Source organism: Myxine glutinosa, chromosome 9 (assembly GCF_964187855.1).
Source record: "Myxine glutinosa chromosome 9, kmMyxGlut1.1, whole genome shotgun sequence".
In the NCBI taxonomy this organism is placed as follows: domain Eukaryota; kingdom Metazoa; phylum Chordata; class Myxini; order Myxiniformes; family Myxinidae; genus Myxine; species Myxine glutinosa.
In genome coordinates this window covers 23,413,645-23,438,534 of record NC_136269.1, presented here as the reverse complement: position 1 = coordinate 23,438,534, position 24,890 = coordinate 23,413,645, and the positions used below count along the sequence as shown (strand labels likewise).

The 24,890-nt window shown below is 47.9% G+C and overlaps 1 protein-coding gene across 1 annotated transcript; it reads left to right on the top strand.

Moving 5' to 3' along the window:
- Positions 1–17,602, top strand: PRPH2 (peripherin 2). Its single transcript, XM_068127860.2, has 5 exons — positions 1–126; positions 5,853–6,319; positions 10,586–10,832; positions 16,932–16,992; positions 17,119–17,602. The coding sequence occupies exons 1-5, from the start codon at positions 1–3 to the stop codon at positions 17,397–17,399; spliced, it is 1,182 nt and encodes a 393-aa protein (XP_067983961.2). The 3' UTR covers positions 17,400–17,602.
- The last annotated feature ends 7,288 nt before the right edge of the window (positions 17,603–24,890 follow it).

The following is a 24,890-nucleotide window of genomic DNA, read 5'->3' as shown; positions in this document are numbered from 1 at the left end:
ATGGCAGTGTTGGTGCTACGTTTCTCCCATGAGCGCCGAGAGAAATTGGCACAGGGACTATGGCTACTACATTGGTCTGCGGCAGGTGCTTCTCTGCTGCTCTTCTGCCTTGCCATCTTCCTCAAGGTCTAGAACCTCCTCCTGTAGCTGTTGATAGCTGAGCTACACATACAAAAAATCGAGGCAACTACTGTTATTTCTACCTTTTGCCTACCTTATTTCACATGAGCTAGCTATAATGATTTCGCATCATCACCAGACGTTTTAGAACGCTGATCGTGCAGATTTAGACTATGGGGTTTACCTGGTTCTCCTTTTGTTAATTTCCTCATGTTATTATCTTTTGGTGCATATAGATCACCGTAGATCTTGGCTCGGGTCTGTTTGTCTGTGGTGGACACAATAAGCATAAAATGCCTCAATTTGTTTTTATACCTCTTTATATTGTTTTGTAATAACATTAGTATTATGCTAAATTATCATTAGTGTTTTTATTACCTCTGTCACCAAAGGTGGATTGCGGTTATGTTTTCACCCCTGTGTCCGTTTGTTTGTTTGTGAACAAAATATCTCAGAAAATCGTGGACCAATTCGGACGAAATTTGGCAGAGAGGTAGTGTATGTGACAAGGACAAAATGATTAGATTTTGGTGAAGATCCGGATTCGGATCCGGCTACTAGAATTTTTTGAGTGATTCTTCACCATTGGCAGATAGGGCCAAAAACGATACATAGCAGGATATCTCAAAAAGTTGTGGACGGATTTAGACGAAACTTGGTGGACATGTTGGGTGTCTGACAAGGACGATTTGATTCGATTTTGGTGAAAATCTGAATATGGATTCGGATATGAGAATTATTTAATTGTTTAAGTGATTCGTCACCATTGAGAGATAGGGCCAAAAACGATATATATAATAACCACCTTTAGAGGCCATTTTTCCCCGCAAGCGGGGGTTGGCCTTTTTCGGGAACCGTGGTTGTTGTTGTTTTTCGGTCCCCTTTTTGAAGCAATGTTTTACGGCCGGATGCCCTTCCTGACGCCAACCCTTTTTGCCGCCTTTAACGACAAACAGGGAATTACCAGTGAACTGGTACTCAAAAACGATACACAACAGTATATCTCAAAAGGTTTTGGATGGATTTGGACGAAACTTGTTGGACAGGTTGTGTGTGTGACAAAGAAGAATCGATTCAATTTTGGTGAAGATCTGGATCCGGGTCCAGCTCGTGGAATTTTTAAAAGTGATTCTTCACCATTGAGTGATATGGCCAACCAGGCGGAGGAAGGCTCTCTACTGAGTGCTGTTCTAGTTACCTTCGCAAAAGCGGAAGGTTATGTTTTGATCGCTGTGTATTTATTTGTATGTCTGTGTGTGTGTATGTTAATCGCATAACTCAAAAAGTATTCAACCGAATTGCATGAAATTTGGTGGGATGATTGGTTATTATACGGGACACATTTGATTAGATTTTGGGAAACAGATTTGCTCAAATTCTGACTATTTTTAACTCGATCGTATTTCACTCAAAGTTATGAGCGACTGAAGAAGAAGATGTCCATCCAGGACGTCATCACTATAACGCGATCTCCCGCGATCATTTCAACCTCAAAAAAAATTATAATTGCAGATTTGACAATAGATGAGGCATATTAACAAACGAATGAAACAGATTTGCTCAAATTCTGACTATTTTTAACTCGATCGTATTTCACTCAAAGTTATGCGCGACTGAAGAAGAAGATGTCCATCCAGGACGTCATCACTATAACGCAATCTCCCGCGATCATTTCAACCTCAAAAAAAATTATAATTGCAGATTTGTCAAGAGATGAGGCATATTAACAAACGAATGAAACAGATTTGCTCAAATTCTGACTATTTTTAACTCGATCGTATTTCACTCAAAGTTATGATTTGTATGTCTGTGTGTGTGTGTGTGTGTGTGTGTGTGTATGTTATTCGCATAACTCAAAAAGTATTCAACCGAATTGCATGAAATTTGGTGGGATGATTGGTTATTATACGGGACACATTTGATTAGATTTTGGGAGCAATCGGGTCAAAGGTCAAGGTCAAGGGCAAGTACAGAACAGTAGCTGCGGCGAAGGTATGCGCTCTACCGAGTGCCCGTTCTAGTTACTTTTGTTATTATAAGTGGCCTTGGAAAAATGCCACGATAAGCTATCGTAACACAGATATCTTACTATAATTCACCAAATCTCTGTCTGTCCGTTCGAAGGTACCGTAAAAACTGCTGAACCGATCGCAAAGATATTTTCGGTGGGTAATCCTGGGATCCCCAGGAGTGAAATAGGCTATTTAGTTTTCCCAATTTCAGCTTTAGTCTCCAGCATTCTCAGGTTTGTACTCACGCATAACAATCGCGTTTGCATGATGTTCATTGTGACGTCTTCTTACGTCGAGCAACGGTACCCGCCTGCGGGGCTTCAATTGGGAGGCCCAAATGAAAAGGCCAAATATCGGAAATTGAAGGCTTTTTTTCTTTTAAACGATTTATACAAACATCCGTTAAATCTCCATGGGTGCAGTCGTTTGTGTGGCACGCGGGAAAATAACGTAATGCGGGAGCAAGTATCAGCAGGATGTGGCAGTGTGGGAGTCCACGTTTGCACCGATCGCTGCACCGTGTGCCGCACAAACGACTGCACCGATCGCTGCACGGCTGCATCGATCGGATGTGGCATGAAGGAGGATCAGATCTAACAGATCGCTGTCTCCATCGATCTTGCCAAGGCCGTAACACCTATCGGCTCAAATCCTTTTAACTGTTGATTTGGTACAGTTACACGTATCGGGAATTTGGTACACGTATCGGGAGTACATACGACATCGCGATTGTGAACACGATTATCGATCACGATTCACGATCACGATTCACGATCACGATCATAGTGTATCGATCACAATTTGAAACGCGATAGAATAATATTTACCGATATGAACAGTGATGTGGCTTTTATTGAAATTCTAAAGATACTGTTTAGATTTTGATGATTTGCGTGTGATATGATTCAACGGATGTTTATATGAATCGTTTAAAATAAAAAAAGCCTTCAATTTCTGATATTTTGCCATCGCCATATGCAGATTCGCCACGGACCCACGATCGATGTTTCTCTACGTGAACGTACCCGTTTGTTTGCGAACAGGTACGTTTTTCATGGAAGTCCTTCACGAACTTGCTGTCCATGTCTGACGTGCGACTGAAGGTGCTACAGGAATGTGGAATTTATTGGTTTCATGATTTAGCATTCACCGTATCTGCATTGCCTGTTTGCTTCTGGGCTCCCACTCGTGCGTAGCACGGGTATTTTTCGAGTACACCTGAACACAGATTTCACTCAAGGTGGACAACCCCCTTGGGGAGGGGGGCAAATGAAGTTGCCACAACCTCCGTCGTATGAACATTAGTACTCATGTCAAGTCTGGTTGAGATTGGATAAGTAACGACTGAATGTATCACGGTCAGACAGACAGACACATATTGCATATTGTATTGCATCTAATTGCATATTGCATCTAATTGCATATTGTCGCGTCCGTAGCTAGTGAACACCAGCTTTGGATGGATGAGCTGAACCAGCCTTAACTCCCGAGGCGATCTCCCGATTATGGAAGTTATTGCGCACGCGAAATGGAAGAGACATGAGGCGTTTGACCACACGAAACATAGGTTTAATCCGAAACCCAAACCAGGAACAAGACAAATAGTCAGGTTCACTATGTCAATAAATTATATTTCGTTCAAAATCATGGTAGATTAGCAAACCTATACATTTTTGGAAAGGTTATAGCATAAGGAAACTAAAAATCAATGTTTACATTTGGAGAGATACCTGTATGGCGGCCATTTTGGATTTTCAAAATGGCCACTGTAAAATACATATTTTGTTCTATTTCTGCCTCTAATTACCCTAAAAACTTTTAAAATATATACTAAACCTATATTTTCAGGGACAAGGAATCCAATGAAAGTATCAAATTAGTGCTATGGGGAATGGTAAGACACGAATGAAAGGTTTTGAATTGCAAAATACTGTCTTTATATTCGCGATAAGTTGCATAATCAAATACATGTTATCATTTTGTACAGGCAGTTAATAACATAAAAATGTGTCACAATAATTCATATCACCAAACATACACAGGCAGTCAGCAAAATCATATATACACATGCGGTCAGTATAACTTCACATCTACACAGGCAGTCAATGACAAAATATACACAGGCAGTCAATGGCATCAAACATACACGATTACAGAATATGCCATTTAGAGTTCGTCATCACTGTCCTGTGTGTCGTATCCGACAATATAGTCCGCATCGTTTTCACAGTCCGTTCCACACAAGCAAAGGTCGGTCAAATTGATTGGCGAATCGAATTGGTCGAATGGTCGATCGAATCGAATTCGATGAATCGAATCGAATCGATCGAATGGTCGAATGGTCGATCGAAGCGATTGGTCGAATTGGTCGAATGGAATTGGTCGATTGGTCGAATTGGTCGAATCGAATTGGTCGGAATTGGCAAATGTAAACATTGATTTTCAGATTTTCCATGTAATAACGTTTCCAAAAATGTATAGGTTTGCTAATCTACCATGATTTTGAACGAAAAAACATAGTGAACCTGACTAAAATAAAAATGTACAATAACGATTTATAAGAAAATAACAACGGAATGAAAACACAAAAATAAAGCTGAGGTAAAAATGCTAACTTGATGTACCTCCACGTAGTTGCAAACACGCACATGGGGAAAATTAAGCAAATAAAATTCACGGTCCGGCACACTCAACTGGAGCCAAAATGGATCCTGTGGTTTCGGCAGTTGGTGAAGCAAAAATGGCGGCAACGCAGCTCGTCAAAGGTGCCGTGGGCGCCCGGGAATGAGGCGAGGCGTGAAGACGGCCCTCTTTCTTTCTCTTCCACTTGGGAAGAATAGCGCAGCCTCCAGCCCACCAAAGAGCCCAACAGTCCAAGCTCCCTCACGATCCCATCGCACCCAACGCTCTCCTCTCAGGAACACCAAAATGGCCAAGCTCCTTCTCCAACAAGAACCACTCGCCGTCTCGCCCTCTTCCTTCTCTGGCGAGAGCCAATCGCGAAGCCTCTTGCTGTTGCCCGCGCTCTCGCTCACCGAACCAATCGCGAAGCTGCTTCTTTGAGCTCGCCTGCGCTTCGCCCACGTCATCCGGATGTTTCACTCAGGGGACGTGGCCTGCCGGTCCTGTTCCCCCGCCCACTAAACCACGGTCGCTCCGCCTCTCCTGGGCGGGTCTTCACTGTACCGTGTCCACTGTCAATGGAGCATGCATAACTTGGCCGGCCGTACTGGCAAAAATGTTAGGAATGACAACAGTGGGTTTCACGCACAGGGGAGATATTACTAATTAACACGTCATCATCCCTCGTATGATGAACATTTAAACAACCTTAAGCTACATTTTCCCTACTTAGCACATCAAAATGCTCCTACACGTCACATGGTCCATACTATTTCTATACAATTCTACCTTTCCTACTGGACTCTCTTACCTACCCCCATAAACTTAACAATATTTTAGTATGAAGAGAACACTCATCCACCCCAAAGGTTTTTCCTGTTGTCATCATTTATATGGGCGGTCGACTATGCTGGCACCACAGAGGCATATGTTAGATTATCTTTCTCATAATGTCCTTGTTCTTGATGTTATTAATATGCAAAGTCCTCCATGACCCTTAGCATAGATTAACAATAAAACAAATGACCCAACAAGGTTATGTCAACTAATGATGATTGACGAGGTAATAGATGGTTATACAAAGTTTGTTATTTCAAGGTGGAGCTGCGATGGCGTGCAGAACTGCTGGAGCCAAAGGGATCTAGCCAGGGAGTGGCTAACTTCCTCTTGGTGCTGAGCACCGTTGCCTGTGGCCTAAACCTGGTAGCCGGCCGAACATGCCATTCCTGCGCAGCACAGTATGGGAGGGTGATCCCAAAATTCTGGCACGGAGCACTGAGTGTCATGATTGTGACGGGAGCAGTCCTGGCCATCACAGGTTTAATTGCTGCCTTGGCATGCCGACTCTCCTTGGGTTCACTGGAGCAAGCCCTTGCAGATGGACTGCAGGACGCAATGACCATCTACAAAGACACTGACACTCCGGGTCGCTGTTTCCTCAAGCGAACCATCGATGAATTGCAGATCCGCTTTCGATGCTGTGGGACATCAAGTGCCCGTGACTGGTTTGAAGTGCAATGGGTGAGCATGCGGTATCTGGATCCCAACAGCAAAGAGGTGCAGGAGTGAGTGGCACACATCAGTCATTTTGACGAATCACTTTATAAAGCACTAGTGTGGATTGGCTTGCTACGCTCGCCCCGCTTTTGGTATTTTGGATCTTCATGGTCGTTTGAGTCTTCGTGATCTTTTTTTATTTTTATTTTGTATACAAGATCGAGCCTCGCGTAAGAGCTAACATTAATCACAAAAAAACAAACGAACACATAAAACATAAGATAAAGGGAGCGGGAGACAAGATGGGGAGAGAGACGGAAGCACACAAGTACAACAGCTGAGAACAGGGACATCGGGAGATCTGTGGGAGGGAGAGGGCTTGGAGGGAGGAGGAATGGGAAAGGGTGGGCGGGGGTGGGGGAGGTATAAAACACATGGACACTGCTAGAACTTCCAGGAAAGAAGTCGGGATTTCAAAAAAGTGGATTTGGGGTGAAATTAGCGGGGGTAGAAAAGATCAAGGTTTTGGATGGGGGAAGATAAGAGATGGTGGTGAACAGCTGTTTTAAAGACCTGGAGGGTGGAGTGGGATTGAAGAGGGTGAAGGAGTTTGTTCCAGAGGCGGGAGAAAAGAGGAATGAAGGAGTGAAGGTGAGCAGAGAGTCTTGATTTTGGCAGTTTAACCATAAGAGGGTTGCAGGCAGATCTTGTGCGACCTGTAGGAATATTTGGGGGACAGAGCCCAGAGAGAGCTGGGGGGGCAAGGCCAGAGAGGAGTCGGTAGAAGACGAAAAGACCACCAACCTGCCTGCGGTGAGTGAGTGAACGGCCCTTGGAGTTAGCTTCATCGCGGGAGATTCCAATGATTCTGAATGCTTTGGTTTCAACAGCGTGAAGACGAGCTAGGTGTGAGGCAGGAGCACCAGCCCAGAGGGGAGAGCAGTATTCCATTGAGCTGCGGATGAAAGCCTTGTTTGTGGTGAGGAGCTCAGGTGTGCCAAGGAAGGACTTCGCACGACGGAGGACGAAGAGAGTTGCTGGCAGACTGGTCTTCATGGTCTTTTGGGTCTTTATGGATCTTTGGGGTGTTTTGGATCATCAGGGTATTTTGGGTCTTCGGGGTATTTTGGTCCTTTTGGGTCTTCCTGGTCTTTAATGGTCTTCAGAGTCTTTAGGTATTTTTGGGTCTTCAGGGTCTTTTGGTTATTTTGGGTCTTTGTGGTCTTTTGGGTCTTCAAGGATTGTCAGGGTCTTTTGGGTCTTCGTGGTCTTTTGGGTCTTTATAGAGCTTCAGGGTGTTTTGTATCTTCAGGGTGTTTTGGGTCTTCAGTGTGTTCAGGATATTTTGGTCCTTTTGGGTATTTTGGGTCTTGGGATTGTAAAGATTCGAAAGGGTCCTAAAGGGTGGAATGTAATTAATACACATGCTCACGTTTTGTGTGGACAAACAAATCTAATAATTTCGTCCTTATCACACACCCAACCACTCCACCAAGATTCAGCAGAATCCGTCCATAACCTTTGGAGATATCCTGTTCACAGACAGAAAGACAAACTGACAGGGGGGACATGGCAGAGGTAACAATTTGAGTTTAGTGATTGATATTGCGTTATGGACGATGGTTTTCCCTTTAGCAATGTAAGATGCTCTCATCCATAAATAAACAGTTTGGCTAAACGTAACTCATCGGTTTTCATTAATATTGTGTATGGATATGTGCGAATGTCCAGTAGTCAGGGCCCTTCGGGATATTTTGGTTCAAATTCTTCCAAAAGCATCAAATTTGGCGCAGATGTTGCCCATGCCAAACTCTTTCGATTTTTGACGGGCGCCAAGGGCGGTATGATCCGGGGACCACACCGGTCCATCCCGCCATGTCACCTGACCTATGACGTCATAATTAGGATATGCATCCAATCACATGGCGTACTATAAGTGGTCAAAGTTCAAAATGAATCGATCGATTAATACACAGGGATCACACATTAATGAAGGCAGGGATCCATTTTTAAGGTTTTCATAAAATCCAATATGGCCGCCAGGTCACATGACCTATGACATCATATTTATGACATGTATACAATCATGTATACATGAACCCGGATCATGATCGCACAAAAATTAAACACAAGGATATGGCATACAGTTCATAAAACATCAAAATCCGTACCTTTGTAATTAGACTGATGAACTGCATATGCCTGAAAATTAGGAAATAGACATGTAAATATTTCCTCTAATTGTCAAAAATAAGGTCAGAGTTCGATTACCCAACCCAGAAACATAAAATGGTGAACCTCGCGTAAATCTTGACAAAAAACTCAAAAACCGACATGTTAGACTCAAAAATTACCTTTAAGATGACCTTGAGGGTTGACCTTGACCTCGAATCATCAAAATAACATCATAATTGGACTCCTCGACCTCGAAAACCCCTGAAAAGTGGTATCATACATGATTCCAACCCTTTTGGTTATTTAACTGATTTTCCTCTAATCCGGGTGGCGGCCATTTCGTATTTCGCCAATATGGGGCCCCCGGGGGGGGGGGGGGGCGCCCGTCTTGGCGCCCTTCAAAAATCAAAAGAGTATGGCATGGACAACATCTGGGCCAAATTTGGTGCTTTTGGAAGAATTTGAACCAAACGGCCCCAAAATATCCCTAAGGGCCCTGACTACAGGTAATAACCACAAGATGATTATTATCGAATCAAAACGTTTGAAGCCACCCATGAGACAACTATAGATGGTATACATAGAATACTTACCCCATGCAGTCAACTTGGTGCAAGCCAACTTTTGTTTTTGAAAGTTTTTATTTTCTTTGATCCAATATGGCTGCCAGACCACGTGATCGATGACATCAATTTACATTCTCTAATATAATTGTTATGTAAATCACGCTCAATAAATTTCAAACTGATCAAACTAAGGGTTGTCCCTCTTGAATTATGGCGTCATAATTAAGGCACCAATGACATTATCATTAACATATCTTATTCCCCATGGGGAGTACTTGACAACGCACCATGTTTCAATTTTTTCCATGGAGTGGTTTCGGAGATATAGAGATGCAACTTTTTTCGTTTTTTCCAACATGGCGCTTATATTACGTGACCTATGTCGTCATAATTATCATTGAAAAATTCTGCAGGAGGAGGCGCTCGTATGGTGAAAATTCCTGTCCGTTGGGCGAACAGTTGCAGAGGAAAGTTTTTTTTACGGCGTAGCCCATAGGACAAAGCCGTCTAGAACAGTGTTTGTCTGTCCGTATGTCCCCTCAAACGTACACCAATCAGAGCTGAGGATCTGGTCACATGACAGGGGTGATGTGATGTCATTACGGCGGTATGGTGGCTGACTCCGCACACCGCCATTTTGATTCCAATTTTGTTCAGGGCAAACATATCGTCAAACCTGTCATATTATATCACAATCGGCATGCTCTACCTTTACGTTTTTCATTCAGTGTGAAGCACAAACAAACTGATTGTTAAAATGACCATCAAATATCGAAAGCATAGACGTTACTGGTCTTCCAACGACACAGTACGTATAGGCCTTAGGCTTCATGCATTCATGCCTCACCTTCAGGCCGCTTCGGACAAATTAGCACAGGTTTCTTAATACAGTAGTATTGTTTTCATAATAATAATAATAGTGTGAATACTAATAATATAGTAAATATAATCATAACACTGCAATTCCTTTGTCGTTATTGCAAAGTTTCTAGATTGAAGCGGTGTTTGGTTGGTTCATTGTTGACTTGAAACATAGAATAAGCCAGTGTCTCAAAGCAAAAAATAATTTAATACTTAGATTATTTGCTAACTGGTATCTCCACCCAAGTCATACTATCCTCTTAAACTAACGTATCAAACAAGCCCGGCTATGCCGATGTTAGACTTTCGGTCTTGTTTTCATATTGATCAGATCAAGCATTGTACTTGTCAAATTATGACGTCATAATGAAGACACCGATGACATTATTATTAACATATCTTATTCCCCATGCGGAGTCCTTGACAATGAGCCATGTTTCAATCTTTTCCGTTGAGCGGTTTCAGAGATATAGAGGTGCACTGTTTTTCCATGATGGCATCTGTACCACGTGACCTATGACGTCATAATTGCGAATAACAAATTCTAAGGCGGAAGCGTTCACATGGTACAAATTTCGTGTCAATCGGAACAACAGTTTCCGAGAAAATGGATTTTTAAAATGTATGCACGCACCCGATCACTTAACCTGGCTTTTCGCTTCGCGAGCGCATGGTACCAATGGGTTAAATATCTACACTACCAAGACCAACTGATCCATGTGTCTGTTGCAGCCGCATGAAGAGCAATGTGGCTGGCCGCTACTTGACGGACAGCGTGCCGTTCAGCTGCTGCAACCCTCGATCGCCGCGGCCATGCATTCAGCATCGCTTGGCGAACATCTCGGCGCACTATGGACTCGAGCCGGAACGCGACGAGCCGAACCTGTGGGTACGGGGATGTCGGGATGCGCTCCTCGAGCACTACTCGGGCACGGTGCGCCAACTCGCACTTCTCACCGCCATGACCTCGCTACTGCAGGTATCGGTACCATAGTCTGCTTTACTCGCTACTAGCAGTGTACCTGCCCTACAGGCGACCAGGATCACCCAATATTCCTCTACATTTATGTACAATGTAGAGGAAAACCTATTGTTTCTGCTTTAGTTTATTCTTCTTCCGCCTCCTCTATGTCACTGAAACGGCTATATGGAAAAATTTCGAATCATGGCTCATTCTAAAGAACTCTGCATTGGGACCAAAAAATGTTTATTTCGGATTTTAAAAGTGCTAACGTTATGACGTTAGAATTCGACAAATAGAACCCTTGATGCCACAAATATGATATTGTTTGTGAATAACCTAAGTGAAAATAAATTCAGAATCCCAAAAATTTCAACGTCATGGGACACATGGTTCGGTCACCATATTGTTTTTTTGTGAAAAACACAAAAAACCCTTTTTCTCCGCAACACTGACCAGATCAAGCCCAAACTTTGCATGCATTATCACATGCCCAAGATGACTAAAAAGTTCAGTTATCATGACGTCATAGGTCACATGGTTTCGGAGTTATGACGTTTTTAAGCATAAACTTTAAAACCTAACTCCTCCCTCATTTTTCAAGATATCGAGTGGAAACCTTAAGCAAATGTTCCCCATGAGGGAAATTTAAAACGTTACTTGGGAAGTTTCGATAAGTCACATGGTTTGGCCGCAATTAATAATTGAAAGAAAATCTTTAAAAGCTTCTATCTCTTGAAACGCTGTATTGATCGACTTGAAACTTTAATGTAATGTAGCTCTCATCAAGGGGATTAAGTGTTTAAAATTTCAACATGATTGGTCATATCATCTGGAAGCAAGAAGTCGTTATTGTTGGAAGAAGAAACGCACCACCTCTCAGGTCATCTAATTTATTGTACCACTGCTATTTTTCGGATTTATTTCCTTTAAAAATCATTTTCTCTGCAATAGTTGGACCAATTGACAGGAAATTTTTTACCATAAGAGTGCCTCGGCCTGTAGAATATTTTAATAGTAATTATGTCATCAAAGGTTACACCACGTGTGGTACGGGCACCATCTTAGAAAAACCGAAAAACTTTGCACCTCTATATCTCCAAAAGCGCTATGTATACTGAAACGCAAAAGAAACTTACCACCTTTGAAACCTTTAAATATCAACAATAACACTGCGTGTAGTAAATGTGTGAACTTATCTGTGGACAATAGTGTCCTCACTGTCAGACAAAACGGTCACGGATGGTCACTTGAACCTTCAATGGTCAATTCATAGCACAGCTGTTGAACAGCCATTTTGACTGTCAGTGATTAGCCAAGGGGTACCGGATGATTTTAATGAGCTGCACGTGATGTCTTGATATTGGCTTTAAAAAGGCCAGTGCAAAATGGGCATTTCAATCAACATGCCACGATTGTCAAGGGATCAACGGCAGCGTGCCCTGGGCATGCTGCAAGGCGGACCTGAGCTGCCGTGAGGTGGCACGTCGCCTTGGCTGCACACACCAGACGTTCACACCTTGGCTGTTCACACCAGACCGTCCCTGGTGGACAGAGACACCCTCCACAACTCTGCAGATGACAGACCTCGATCAGGGAGGCCAAGAGTCACCACTGCAAGGCAGGACAGGCAGATGGTCCGAAGTCACCTGCGGGATCGATTCCGTCCAGCATCCCGCACTGCGGCAGAAACTCCGGGGAAACCGCAAAGAAACTTACCACTTGTTTGAAGGTTTGACCGACATCGCGTTGTTTGCCATTGCAATGGCGTCGTGTTCGGAAGGATCGCTACGGCAGATCCAACGTCGAGGTCACCAAATGAAGCGCGGCGCTGCGCGCGCTAAGGCTTACGAAAGGAGCAAGCGGACAACGCGGTTCATACAAAAGAGTCTTTATTCAAAGCACTCAAACTGCAGCACTGAGCTGCTCGGGGCTGCGCGCCCCGTGTATATCCTGAGGCCACGCCTCCCTCCCCGGTGTGGCCCACCCCCACTTGGTGTGCGGGGTGATGTCACAACGTCAGTGCTTTCGTGTCCGCCACATTATAATGAAGGCACCGATGAGATTGTTGTGGTTTTGAGTCTGTCAAGTGAGAGTAATAAAGGTTAAAATCTGTCCCCCATAGTTAGTCACACAAGCAACATGTAGCCTCGCGATAGTATAGTTATGTCTTAGTATTTGTGAGCTTAGTTCCCTTCCAGTGTTAATTCTGCGTTGAGTAGGAGCCAGGAGGATAGGCCCTACTTGCCACCGATTTCCCAGCCACCCTAGCCTCCATCATCCTACGTCCGTAGCCTCAATCCCTTTTGTTAACGTTGGTTCATATTGGGCGAGTTAACACGAGGCAGGCAGAGGAGGATCGGGGCGGAGTCGAGGCGGGGCGGCAGAAGCGATGTCGGTAAGCATGAGCCGCCAATCAGAGCTCGAGGGTGGTGGCGGCAGCGTGGCGGCAGTGGACGTGGTGAGAAGAGTCTGGTGAGTTCCAGAAGGTTCAGGGGGCGTAGCTATAAGAACCTCTGCGCAAAAGCCCTCGAGAGGACTCGCAGAGGAACACCGGATAAGCGAGAGGACTTGACTTGCTGAGAGAGAGAGAGAGAGATAACAGGACTCGCAGAGGAACGCCGGATAAGCGAGAGGACTTGACTTGCTGCGAGAGAGAGATAACAGGACTCGCAGAGGAACGCCGAATAAGCGCGAGAGGACTTGCATCGGAGGGCTAAGAGGACTTGACTTGCTGCGAGAGAGAGAGAGAGAGATGATAAAAGGACTCGCGTTGTACTGCCTGATGAACTTGACCATTGCACGAGAACGCGCGCGCTAACCAACACCAAGTGTATTGAAGAAGAGGAGTTGGTCGCGACATATACACGGGTGCAGCCAGGAGCGTTTATAACGAAATAGCGCATTTCACCCGCGCGAGTGAACGAGGCTGTGTAACCGCCAGCCACACTAAAGTCCGCCCTCTACCATTTCACCCCGGTCATCCCTTTGTACGAGAGACGCGCTACGAGTCCCTGCCTTCGCCTGCCACCATCTTCGTGGGACATGCCGGGGGCCATGGAGAGCTGGACGAGGACCATCTCTGGACGCGTTGGGGAACACCTGCCCATCTGCAATACCCCGTGTGAGTGTGAGATGGGCCCATTGTCCCAGGGATAAGTTAAGACTGTTTAAGGATTGCTCTGTGTCTCTTCGTCCTTGAACTGTATATACAGACTTGGCATTTAATATGGAATATTTTTTTTTTCTTGACTTGGGTTTACTTTCTTAACTCAGTATATCAATCTGGTGAGTTTCTTTTAAACTTTGGTGATTTATTTGTTAACAGAACCATGTCACTGATTGTCTGTCGCAGCAAGAAGTCAACAACAGGATTATATCACAGGTGGCGTTGCAAAATGTACGGACAGGTGCATTTGATGATTGACTTCACAGCCGGGTATACAAGGGTTGTTGCGTTCTGTATTAGTGGAAAACAACTGCTGCACGTCTCCAAAAGTTATTGCCGCTTCCTCTGGAGATGGTCCGTCAACTCGACAATGCTGTTTGTCATGGAGTGGTGGCTTTACGAAATTACGGCATTAAAACAGCGTGCTATTGCTCGGCAGTATGGCATCACTCAAGGTCAGGTGTCAAAGATCCTGAAACGAAATGCTCAGAGGGGTGTCCCTACTCCAATACCGAGGCCAGGACGTACCCGCAGAACTACAAGGAGGGATGATCGCCAGCTGCACCGGTTAGTCCGCAATGGCCGTACCAAGTCAGCTAATCGGCTTAGGGCTGAGTGGCAGCAACTGACAAATGTGCCTGTATCCAGAAGGCTAGTCAACTAACGACTGGTTCAAGCAGGCTTTCGTGCCAGGCGTCCCCTGAGAAAGCCACGCCTGACCAGACAACACTGCCCGTGCCGATTGCAGTGGGCCAGAGAGCACCGTCACTGGCAGCCAGGACACTGGAATCACGTGATCTTCAGTGACGAGTCTAGATTTCTGGTCTATCGTCAAGATGGCCACGTCCGAGTGCGCAGACAAGTGCATGAAGCCTACAACAAAGATTGTATAGTGCCAGGAGTCCAAGCTGGAGGTGGTGGGGTGACCGTTTGGGCTGCTTTTCATGCAGGGGGCAAAACTGACCTGGTTGTTCTGAATGGAAACCTGAACCAGTTCAAGCACAGGGTCATTCTGGAAGAAACATTGCTTCCATTTGTTCGTGCAGCCTTTCGAGGAAACTTTGTCTTCCATGATGACAATGCACGCCCTCATCGTGCTCGCATGATCCAACACGTTCTTGCTGACCGTGGTGTAGAGCATATGGAGTGGCCTGCCATGTCCCCGGATATGAATCCGATAGAGAACTTGTGGGCAGAATTAACGCGTCAAATCGATCACTTGGACCAGCAGCCGACCTCTGTGCGTGAATTGCAGCAGGCTATTGTCACTGCATGGCAAGCGATTCCTGTCCAAACCTTGGCAAATCTCGTGAACAGCATGCCTCAACATGTACGTGCTCTCCTGAATGCTCGTGGGGGTTACACGAAGTACTGAACTGTAATTTTACTGTCCGTAATCCCAGTCGTAATTTAACTTTTGTTTTTGTTAAAAAAAATTTTGGCTAAGGTGCAAAATAAAGAGATACTTCTGGAAAACGTACAGAAGTTTAACACAGTACTGTCCATGAATTGAGTTCGATATCAGTTTACATCACTTTCAAGGATCAATTTATTTGTTTCGAAATGTCAAATGTGGTTTTTGTTTCTTTTAAAGGTCACATTAACAAAATGCAGAATAATTTCAACATAATTCCAATGAACTTTTGGTTCTAAGATATCTTGAAAAGTAAGTTCACCCCCACAAAAAAAATATTCCATATTAAATGCCAAGTCTGTACGTGTGGGAATAATTAAACCCTTGTTCTTTCTTTCTGATTCGATCATTCCTGTGGTTTCCTCAATTGACTAAGCATGGCATGAATAGGATCGCTCCAATCGGGTTCCACTAGTTAAGCCTGCGCGGGCCACGTGTACGCAATCCGCTTGGTGTACTAACATCATACGTGGTTCGAGTGAGGCTTGTGTCCTCGCTCCCAGGGCAGCGCGGGTACTTAGGTACGAGCGAGAAAGTAGTCCCGAAACCCTACTCCGCGTGTGTCCGGGAGGGACGTAATAAGTCTCGGTTCCGCCAGGCCAGTAAAGACAAGGGGATTAATCCCCCCTTGATAAGGGGAAGAAGGCCGGCATAGAGAACGTAGTTTTGGAGATGTAGAGGTGTAACATTTCCCCAAGATGGCGTCCATATCACGTGACCTATGACGTCATAATTATGAATTAAACAATTCTACAGGCGGAGGTGATCCCACGGTGAAAATTTCGTGTTGCTGAGAAAAATGAATTATAAAAATGCAGACATGCACGCCACACGTACACACACTACACGTACGCATGCCACACATACACATGCCACACGTACACACACCCGCCACACGTACGCACGCCACACGTACGCCACACATACGTATGCAACCGAATGCCTAACCCTGCTTTTTGCTTCACGAGCGCAGGGTAACAAACAGACACTTCTCAAATTATAGTATGACTTGTGAGGTACCCATGCTATGCACGAGTGGGAGCCCAAAAACTACCAAAAAGGAGTCTTTTGAGAAATTCTATGAAAATTCCCACACACCTTAGGCTGGAGAAAAAGCGGCGTCATTCGGGTGGAAACTTAAAATAACAATTATATTGAGATATCACCGAACCAGTGAATGTTTACACATGCTATAATTGGCCAAACTGCGAATGCCGAACAAGTGAATGTGTTTACATGCGGAGTGAGAGCAATTTTGTACAAGCCGAAACTCAAAATCATAATTTTATTGAGGAATTTATGAAACCTCCCACCCACCTTAGGACAGGTGCTGGGACCTCAAAAGGTTCCACAGAAAGTTTGGTGGGGATAGCCGCAAAACTGAGGGAGTAGTTCGGGGACGGGCGGACAGACGGACGTCAGACAGTCCTGCTTTATTTTATAGATTCTAGTTCATGCTAACTCAGTATGGTGAAAATTGTTAAATAGTTATGCTCTCAATGATGGCATCTTCAACTTTGTCCTTTTCTTGCAGTTATTTCTGGCAATTGGGCTGCGATACCTGCAAACATCCACAGATGGATTCCAACAGGCAGGTGGAGATGCGGAAGAAGACTACAATGGAGAAATGGAAGAACAGATGGGTGGAGAGACAGAAATACCAGATCAAGAGAATATTGACATGGATAAAGAGCAAATGCCTGATGAGGAAATGGCTAGAGAAGGAGAGAGTGAGACCGAGGGTTGGCTTCTTGATAGGAGTGTGTCAGAATCTATAGCGACATTGGTGTCTTTTCTCAAATCTGTGTTCAGGCTAAACCGTGTTGCAGCGGGAGCCACTATGGAGACGGAGGATCCTGAGGATACATCTCCCTTGCCCAGTGCAGATCGGGGCCCATCAACTCCATCGGCTCCTCCGGTCTCTTCAGTGGATCTGGCTCCCGCAGCACCTCCTCTTGCCTCTCCTATTTCTTCCACTCGTGTAAGGAAAGGAAAACGTTAATGGAGAGCTGTGATGGACTAAAAATGGACTAAAATTGACAAAAAATGGACAAAGACGGGCTGAAATGGACTAAAATGGACTAAAAATGGACCAAAATGGACCCGAACTGCAATGGACTAAAATTGACTAAAATGGACTAACAATGGACTAAAATGGACTAAAATTGATTAAAATTGACTAAAATCGACTACAATGGACTAAAATAGACTAACAATGGACTAACAACAGACTAAAATTGACAAAAAATGGACTAAAATGGGCTGAAATGGACTAAAATGGACTAAAAATGAACTAAAATGGACCCGAACTGCAATGGACTAAAATTGACTAAAATGGACAAACAATGGACTAAAATGGACTAAAATTGATTAAAAATGACTAAAATCGACTACAATGGACTAAAATAGACTAACAATGGACTAACAATGAACTAAAATGGACCCAAACTGTAATGGACTAAAAATGGACTAAAATGGACCTGAACTGTAATGGACTAAAATTGACTAAAATGGACTAACAATGGACTAAAATGGACTAAAATTGATTAAAATGGACTAAAATCGACTACAATCGACTAGAATAGACTAAGAATGGACTAAAATAGACTAACAATGGACTAAAATGGACTAAAATGGACCCAAACTGTAATGGACTAAAAATGGACTAAAATGGACCCGAACTGTAATGGATTAAAAATGGACTAAAATGGACCCAAACTATAATGGACTAAAATGGACTAAAAATGGACTAAAATGGACTAAAATGGACCCGAACTGTAATGGATTAAAAATGGACTAAAATGGACCCAAACTATAATGGACTAAAATGGACTAAAAATGGACTAAAATGGACTAAAATGGACCCGAACTGCAATGGACTAAAATGGACTAAAATTGACTAAAAATGGACTAAAATGGACTAAAATGGACCCGAACTGTAATGGACTAAAAATTAAATCAAATAAACTACTGTATGATTTCGATGTTTTTTTTTTATGACTCGGGCCACTGCACACTAGCGGACGCAACGCAAGAGTTTCAGCGCCAATTTAGTCAGCAACAGTTTTTGATAATTGTGTAACTTGTGAAGGGTGATGATCGTCGTCAACTAGTTTTTCCTGTGTGTCAGAGACAATAATTGTATAAGTTAAGCACGTTCAACTTTTACCATGACGTATCGGTGACAATCGTGCATTATGGTGTAGTGTGCGGCAGTCTCCCACAATTACTGTATTGACCCAGTAAACCATCTTCATTAAAGAGTGTTTGTCGAATACATTGTTCCTGGTGTCATAGAATAAGAAAAAATGCCTATTTTAAAAGCATGTAGGAGCTTTATGCTGTGCTGTGCTCCCACGTCAATCGGAAGAATGGACGCGACAAAAAGCTGGAATTCGTCCGAGTTTCTTTATTGTCACAAAACAACTCGGGTACTCTGAAAAGCCCGTTTATCGGGCAGCAATATATATACACACATTATCCCGGAGCGTTTGCCCGGGAAAGGCGAGAGGGGGCGTAGCCGGGCGTCCTGGCCGCGGCCTGGCAAGTCGAGGGCGGGCATGCCCGGGCATGCCCGGGCGTCCCGGACGCGGCCTGGCAAGTCGAGAGCGGGCGTGGCCGAGCGTGCCCGGGCATGCCCGGGCGTCCCGGCCGAGGCATGGCAAGTTGAGCGCGGGCCTGCCCGGGCGTCCTGGACGAGCCCGGCATGGTGATCGCTCCGCGTCCTTGGTAGGTGCAAGGCGATTGTGTAAACCCAGCGGTAGCCGCTACACACGTCCCCCCAGAATCGACTTGCACCGGCAGGGTCAATTTGAGGGGGGTCCTGATGACCCGGCCGAAGCGACCCCTGGCGGGTCGTGGGGGGGGGGGGGGGGGGGTCCGGTGTGGTGGTGGGCGGTCGAGTGGGGGGCACCGTGGACGGGGGGCGGCCTCGCCACGGCGGAAGGGCCAACCGTGGCGGTTGGTCGATGTCCACGTGCGCCGGCTTGAGGGGGTCCACCGCAATCCGTTCCGACCTGCCGCCGATGTCGATGACGAACGACTTGTCGTCCCGTCGCAGGACCCGGAAGGGCCCATCGTACGGCGGCCGGAGTGGCCCCCGATGTGCGTCATGACGCACAAAAACGTACTCCGCTGTGTGAAGCGCTGGGGGGACGTAGGACTGGGGGTCACCGTGGTGGGATGTTGGCACGGGGGCAAACCTTCGGGCGGCCTCCTGGAGGTCCTAGCGCTGGTGAGCTGCGGACCAGGGACTGGTAGCGTCGGGCACGAATTCGCCCGGAACGCGTAGCGCCTGGCCGTAGACAAGCTCGGCGGTGGATGCCCGGAGGTCCTCCTTGGGGGCCGTGTGGAGGCCCAAAAGGACCCACGGCAGCCGGTCGGCCCAACCGCCGTCCTGAAGGCCGGCCATGAGCGCGGCCTTCATGGAGCGGTGGAATCGCTCGCATAACCCGTTGGCTTGGGGGTGGTATGTTGTAGTACGGTGGAGCTTGACCCCCAGGTTGCGGGCGACCGCGCCCCACAGCTCGGAGGTGAACTGCGGTCTGCGGTCCAACGAGATGTCTGCCGGTGCGCCGAAGCGAGCGACCCAGGTGGCGATGAAAGCCTGCGCCACGTCGGCGGTGGTGGTGGAGACGAGGGGAACGGCCTCCGGCCACCTGGTGGTCCTGTCCACCATGGTGAGCAGGTGTATGAACCCCCGTGATGGGGGGAGGGGGCCCACCAGATCCACGTTGACGTGGTCGAAACGTCGTTCGGGCACGGTGAAAGGTGCCAGCGGGGCCTGGGTGTGTCGGTGGACCTTGGCCTGTTGGCAGGCTGTGCAGGTGCTGGTCCAATCGCGGACGTCCCACCGAAGGCCGTGCCAGACGAATCGCGCCGACACCAGCTTCTGGGAAGCTTTCCGGCCCGGGTGGGAAAGGCCGTGGAGGGAGGTGAAGATGCGGCGTTGCCAGGTAACCGGCACGATGGGGCGAGGCTGGCCTTGGGAGACGTCGCAGAGCAGGACAGTGTCCGCGAAGGGGATGTCGGCCAGGCGGAGGCCCGTGTCCGCCGCACGGAGGGCTTGCACCTTGGTGTCGGTGGTTTGGTCCGCCGCCATAAGCGCGAAGTCCACGCCGAGGTGGACCGCGTTCACGCTGGCCCGAGAAAGACAGTCGGCCACGGCATTGTTTTTGCCGGCGACGTGCCGGATGTCCGTGGTAAACTCTGACACGGCGGAGAGGTGGCGCTGTTGGCGGGCCGACCACGGCTCCGTGACCTTGGCCATTGCGTAAACCAACGGCTTGTGGTCGACGAACGCCGTGAAGGGTCGGCCCTCCAGGAGGTGGCGGAAATGGCGAACGGCCAGGTGTAGACCGAGGAGCTCACGGTCAAACGTGCTGTATTTGAGCTCGTTCGGCCGAAGCTGCCGGCTGAAAAAAGCGAGTGGCTGCCAAACCCCGTTCACCCATTGCTCATGTACGGCGCCCACCGCGTAGTCGGAGGCATCCGTGGTGAGGGCGATGGGAGCGTTGAGCACCGGGTGAGCGAGCAGTGTTGCGTCGGCGAGGGCCCGCTTTGAGCTTTGGAAGGCCGCGTTCATTGCTGCGGACCAGACGATGTCGTGCTTGGCCGGGTTGCCCCGGAGGGCTTCATAGAGGGGCCGCATGAGTTGAGCAGCGCGGGGCATGAAGCGGTGATAGAAATTCACCATTCCCAGGAATTCCTGCAGGGCCTTTATGGAGCGGGGACGCGGAAACGTGGTGATGGCCTCGACCTTGGTTGGCAGTGGCACGGCCCCGTTCTTGGTGATGTGGTGGCCCAAAAAATCAACGGCCGTCGTGCCGAAGTGGCATTTGGCCGGGTTGACGATGAGGCCGTGCTCGCTGAGGCGCCCGAACAGTGTTCGGAGGTGGAGGAGGTGCTCGGCCCGGGACGTGCTGGCGACGAGGATGTCGTCCAGGTAAACGAAGAGGAACGGCAGGTCACGCAGCACGCCGTCCATCAAGCGCTGGAATGCCTGAGCCGCGTTCTTGAGGCCAAAGGGCATCCGTAGGAATTCGAATAAGCCGAACGGCGTGATGACGGCCGTTTTAGGGACGTCGGCCGCCCTGACAGGTACCTGGTGATATCCCCGTATGAGATCGATTTTTGAAAAAATGACCCGTCCTGCCAGACGGGCGGAGAAGTCTTGGATGTGCGGGATCGGATACCTGTCGGGGGTGGTAGCGTCGTTAAGGTGGCGGTAGTCGCCACATGGGCGCCAGCCGCCCCCTGGCTTTGGGACGTTGTGTAGTGGCAAAGCCCACGCGCTATCGGAGCGCCGCACGATGCCGAGGTGTTCCAAAGCGTCGAACTCGGCTTTGGCCAAGGCGAGCTTGGCTGGGTCGAGGCGGCGGGCTCTGGCGTAGACCGGCGGGCCCGTGGTTGGTATGTGGTGCTCGATCCCATGTCATACTGCGACGGCCGAAAACGTCGGCCGTGTGAGGGCCGGGAACTCCGTGAGCATGCAAGCAAACTCGTTCGCCGCTGGGAGGGCGCATGTCAGCTCAGTCGGAGCGGAGCTGCTCAATGTGCATACCAGGGAGCTGAAGGTCTCGGCGTTGATGAGGCGACGCCGTTGGACGTCCACCAGCAGTCCGTGTGCGCAGAGGAAGTCGGCGCCTAGCAGAGCCATGGGCACGTTTGTGGTTACAAACGTCCAAGTAAAGCGTTGGCCGCCGAAGGAGAGGGTGACGTTGCGCGGGCCGAAGGTGCGGATGGCCGATCCGTTGGCCGCAACCAAGGAGGGGCCGCAAACCGCGGACTGCCTGTCCTGATCAGAGGCGGGTATGACGCTCAGTTGGGCGCCGGTGTCGCACAGGAAGCGCTGTCCGGACGCTTTGTCCGTGATGAAAAGTAAGTTGCCCGTGTGGCCGGCGCTCATGGCTGGTAATGAACGCCGGCCCGGCCGTTTCCCGGCCTGCCGAAGGTGCACGGGGGTCGGCATGTCTGGGCCTTCTGTCTGAACCTGGCATGATAGTAACACCACGCTTGGTCAGGTGGAGGCCCCGGTCGTCGTGCTGGAGGTGGTCGGCTCGGCGTAGCGGCCGCCAATTGCGTCGGCAGTTCGGTCGTCGACCGTGCCGGGTGCTCGGGCGCCATGGGCGTTGCGTCGGACGGTGGTGGGCCCCAGGTCGCTGCTTCAATGCGTTGGCCTGCCGCGGAGATCTTGTCGGCTTCCCTGGCGAGGGCGCGGGGATCCGTGATTGTCGTGCTCGCCAGGGCGAGGCGTACCGGGCTAGGCAGCTGACGGAGGAACAGCTCCCGGAACAGGAATGCCGTAGAGTGCTCGCCGAGCAGCGAAAGCATGTAGTCCATTCGCTCGGAAGGGCGCGTGTCGCCGAGCTCGGGCAGGTCGAGCAGGCGCCGTGCACGTTCCGCCGATGGGAGGGCGAAAGCATCGAGGAGGAGCTTTTTAATCGCGCCGTATTTGTCAGTGGCTGGCGGGCTCTCGAGGAGGCTCAGGGCACGGGCCGCGGTGGCTGAACCGAGCGCTGCTACCACATGGTGGAAGCGGGTGTCGTCGGCCGTGATGCCTCGCAGGGCGAACAGGGAGTCCGCCTGGGCGAACCAAACCACCGCGTGAGCCTCCCAGAAGGTAGGCAGTTTAAGGGCAACTACCGTGTCCATGTCGGTAGGTCACCAATGTAGGAGCTGTGCTCCCACGTCAATCGGAAGAATGGACGCGACAAAAAGCTGGAATTCGTTCGAGTTTCTTTATTATCACAAAACAACTCGGGTACTCTGAAAAGCCCGTTTATCGGGCAGCAATATATATACACACATTATCCCGGACGCGGCCTGGCAAGTCGAGCGTGGGCGTGGCCGGGCGTGCCCGGGCATGCCCGGGCGTCCCGGCCGAGGCCTGGCGTGCCCGGGCATGCCCGGGCGTCCCGGCCGAGGCCTGGCAAGTTGAGCGCGGGCCTGCCCGGGCGTCCTGGACGAGCCCGGCATGGTGATCGCTCCGCGTCCTTGGTAGGTGCAAGGCGATTGTGTAAACCCAGCGGTAGCCGCTACAAGCACGTCTTTCCAGGATCGAAGAAGAAACAGGAATGTAGTTTAATGCAGCGGGACATTCTGGGTATTTACTAGTAAATATAAATATGAGGGCTGGGAGGTTGTACCTAGAGATACACAAACTACTTAGCCGAGCCTGGGTTCGGATCTTGGCCTAGCTATAGACTGTCATCCCAGTGTTTCACAAGCAGGGTGAGGGAGGCATCAATGTGTGTGCCATCCCACAGATGGACGTTAAACTGGTGTCCTGCCTGCCACAATTAGTTGGTAAACATTAAAGATCCCATGGCGTCCTTGGTGAAGAGTAGGTGAGCTATACAATGAACAAATTCCAACTTCCTGCCTTAACTACTGCTGGGACAGGGATGGAAAAGCACTTAGCATGACCGTAGGCCTCAAAACTGCTTCAGCAGAAGGAATGGTCTTTAAACAAAGAATATGGTACATTGGATAAATATGAGTTCCCTTATATTTGGCAGAAAGTTTCACGAGCAAATTGTTGAACGCTCCATGATCCGGGAACACTTCCTGAGTCGGTCTTCCCCCCGACCCCAAGCTTACACATTCTGTAATGTGTAATTACACAAGCTTACACATTTTTTTTAAACCAAAAAGTTCATTTCCATGTTTTCTCTACTATATAAAGCTCTTTCTAACCAATGACTGACTGATTGACATCGATATTCGATACCTTCTGGGTGTCAAAGAAAGCTAAAATTTGGCGTGCCGGCGGACATCAAAGCCAAAGTAAGATCACAGAACCATCGGAAAGCTTCTGTACATGAAATTTCAGGTAAAATACAGTAAAAGCGTCCGTTAAAAAAACACAAACCTCAATCAATAAATAGCATTTGAAAATAGTAATTTCTATAACTGTAAACTGTGAAATAAACATGACAATAACGCCCATGCACTCTTGACCCCATCCCCTCCAGCTTTGTCAAGGCCTCCCTTCCTGCTCTCTCTCCACTTATCATTGCAACAATAAACTCCTCCCTGTCTACAGGCATCGTCCCACCATCCCTCAAAATTGCTGCTGTTACCCCCATTCTGAAAAAACCTGGACTAAACCCTGACACCCTAAATAACTTCAGACCCATCTCCAACCTACCCTTTCTGTCAAAGGTTTTGGAACGCGCTGTAGCCACTCAACTCAAACATCACCTCTCTGCCAATAACCTGTATGAAACATTCCAATCCGGATTCCGCTCCAACCACAGTACTGAAACTGCTCTCCTCAAAATCACCAACGACCTTCTCCTCTCCTCTGACGCTGGCAACCTCAACATTCTCATCCTCCTCGACCTCAGCGCCGCCTTTGACACCATCGATCACACCATCCTCCTCACCCGACTTGAAACCACCTTTAACATTACCGGCACTGCCCTCTCTTGGATTAAATCATACCTCTCTGACAGACGTCAGTTCATCTCCATCAATAACTGCAAATCCC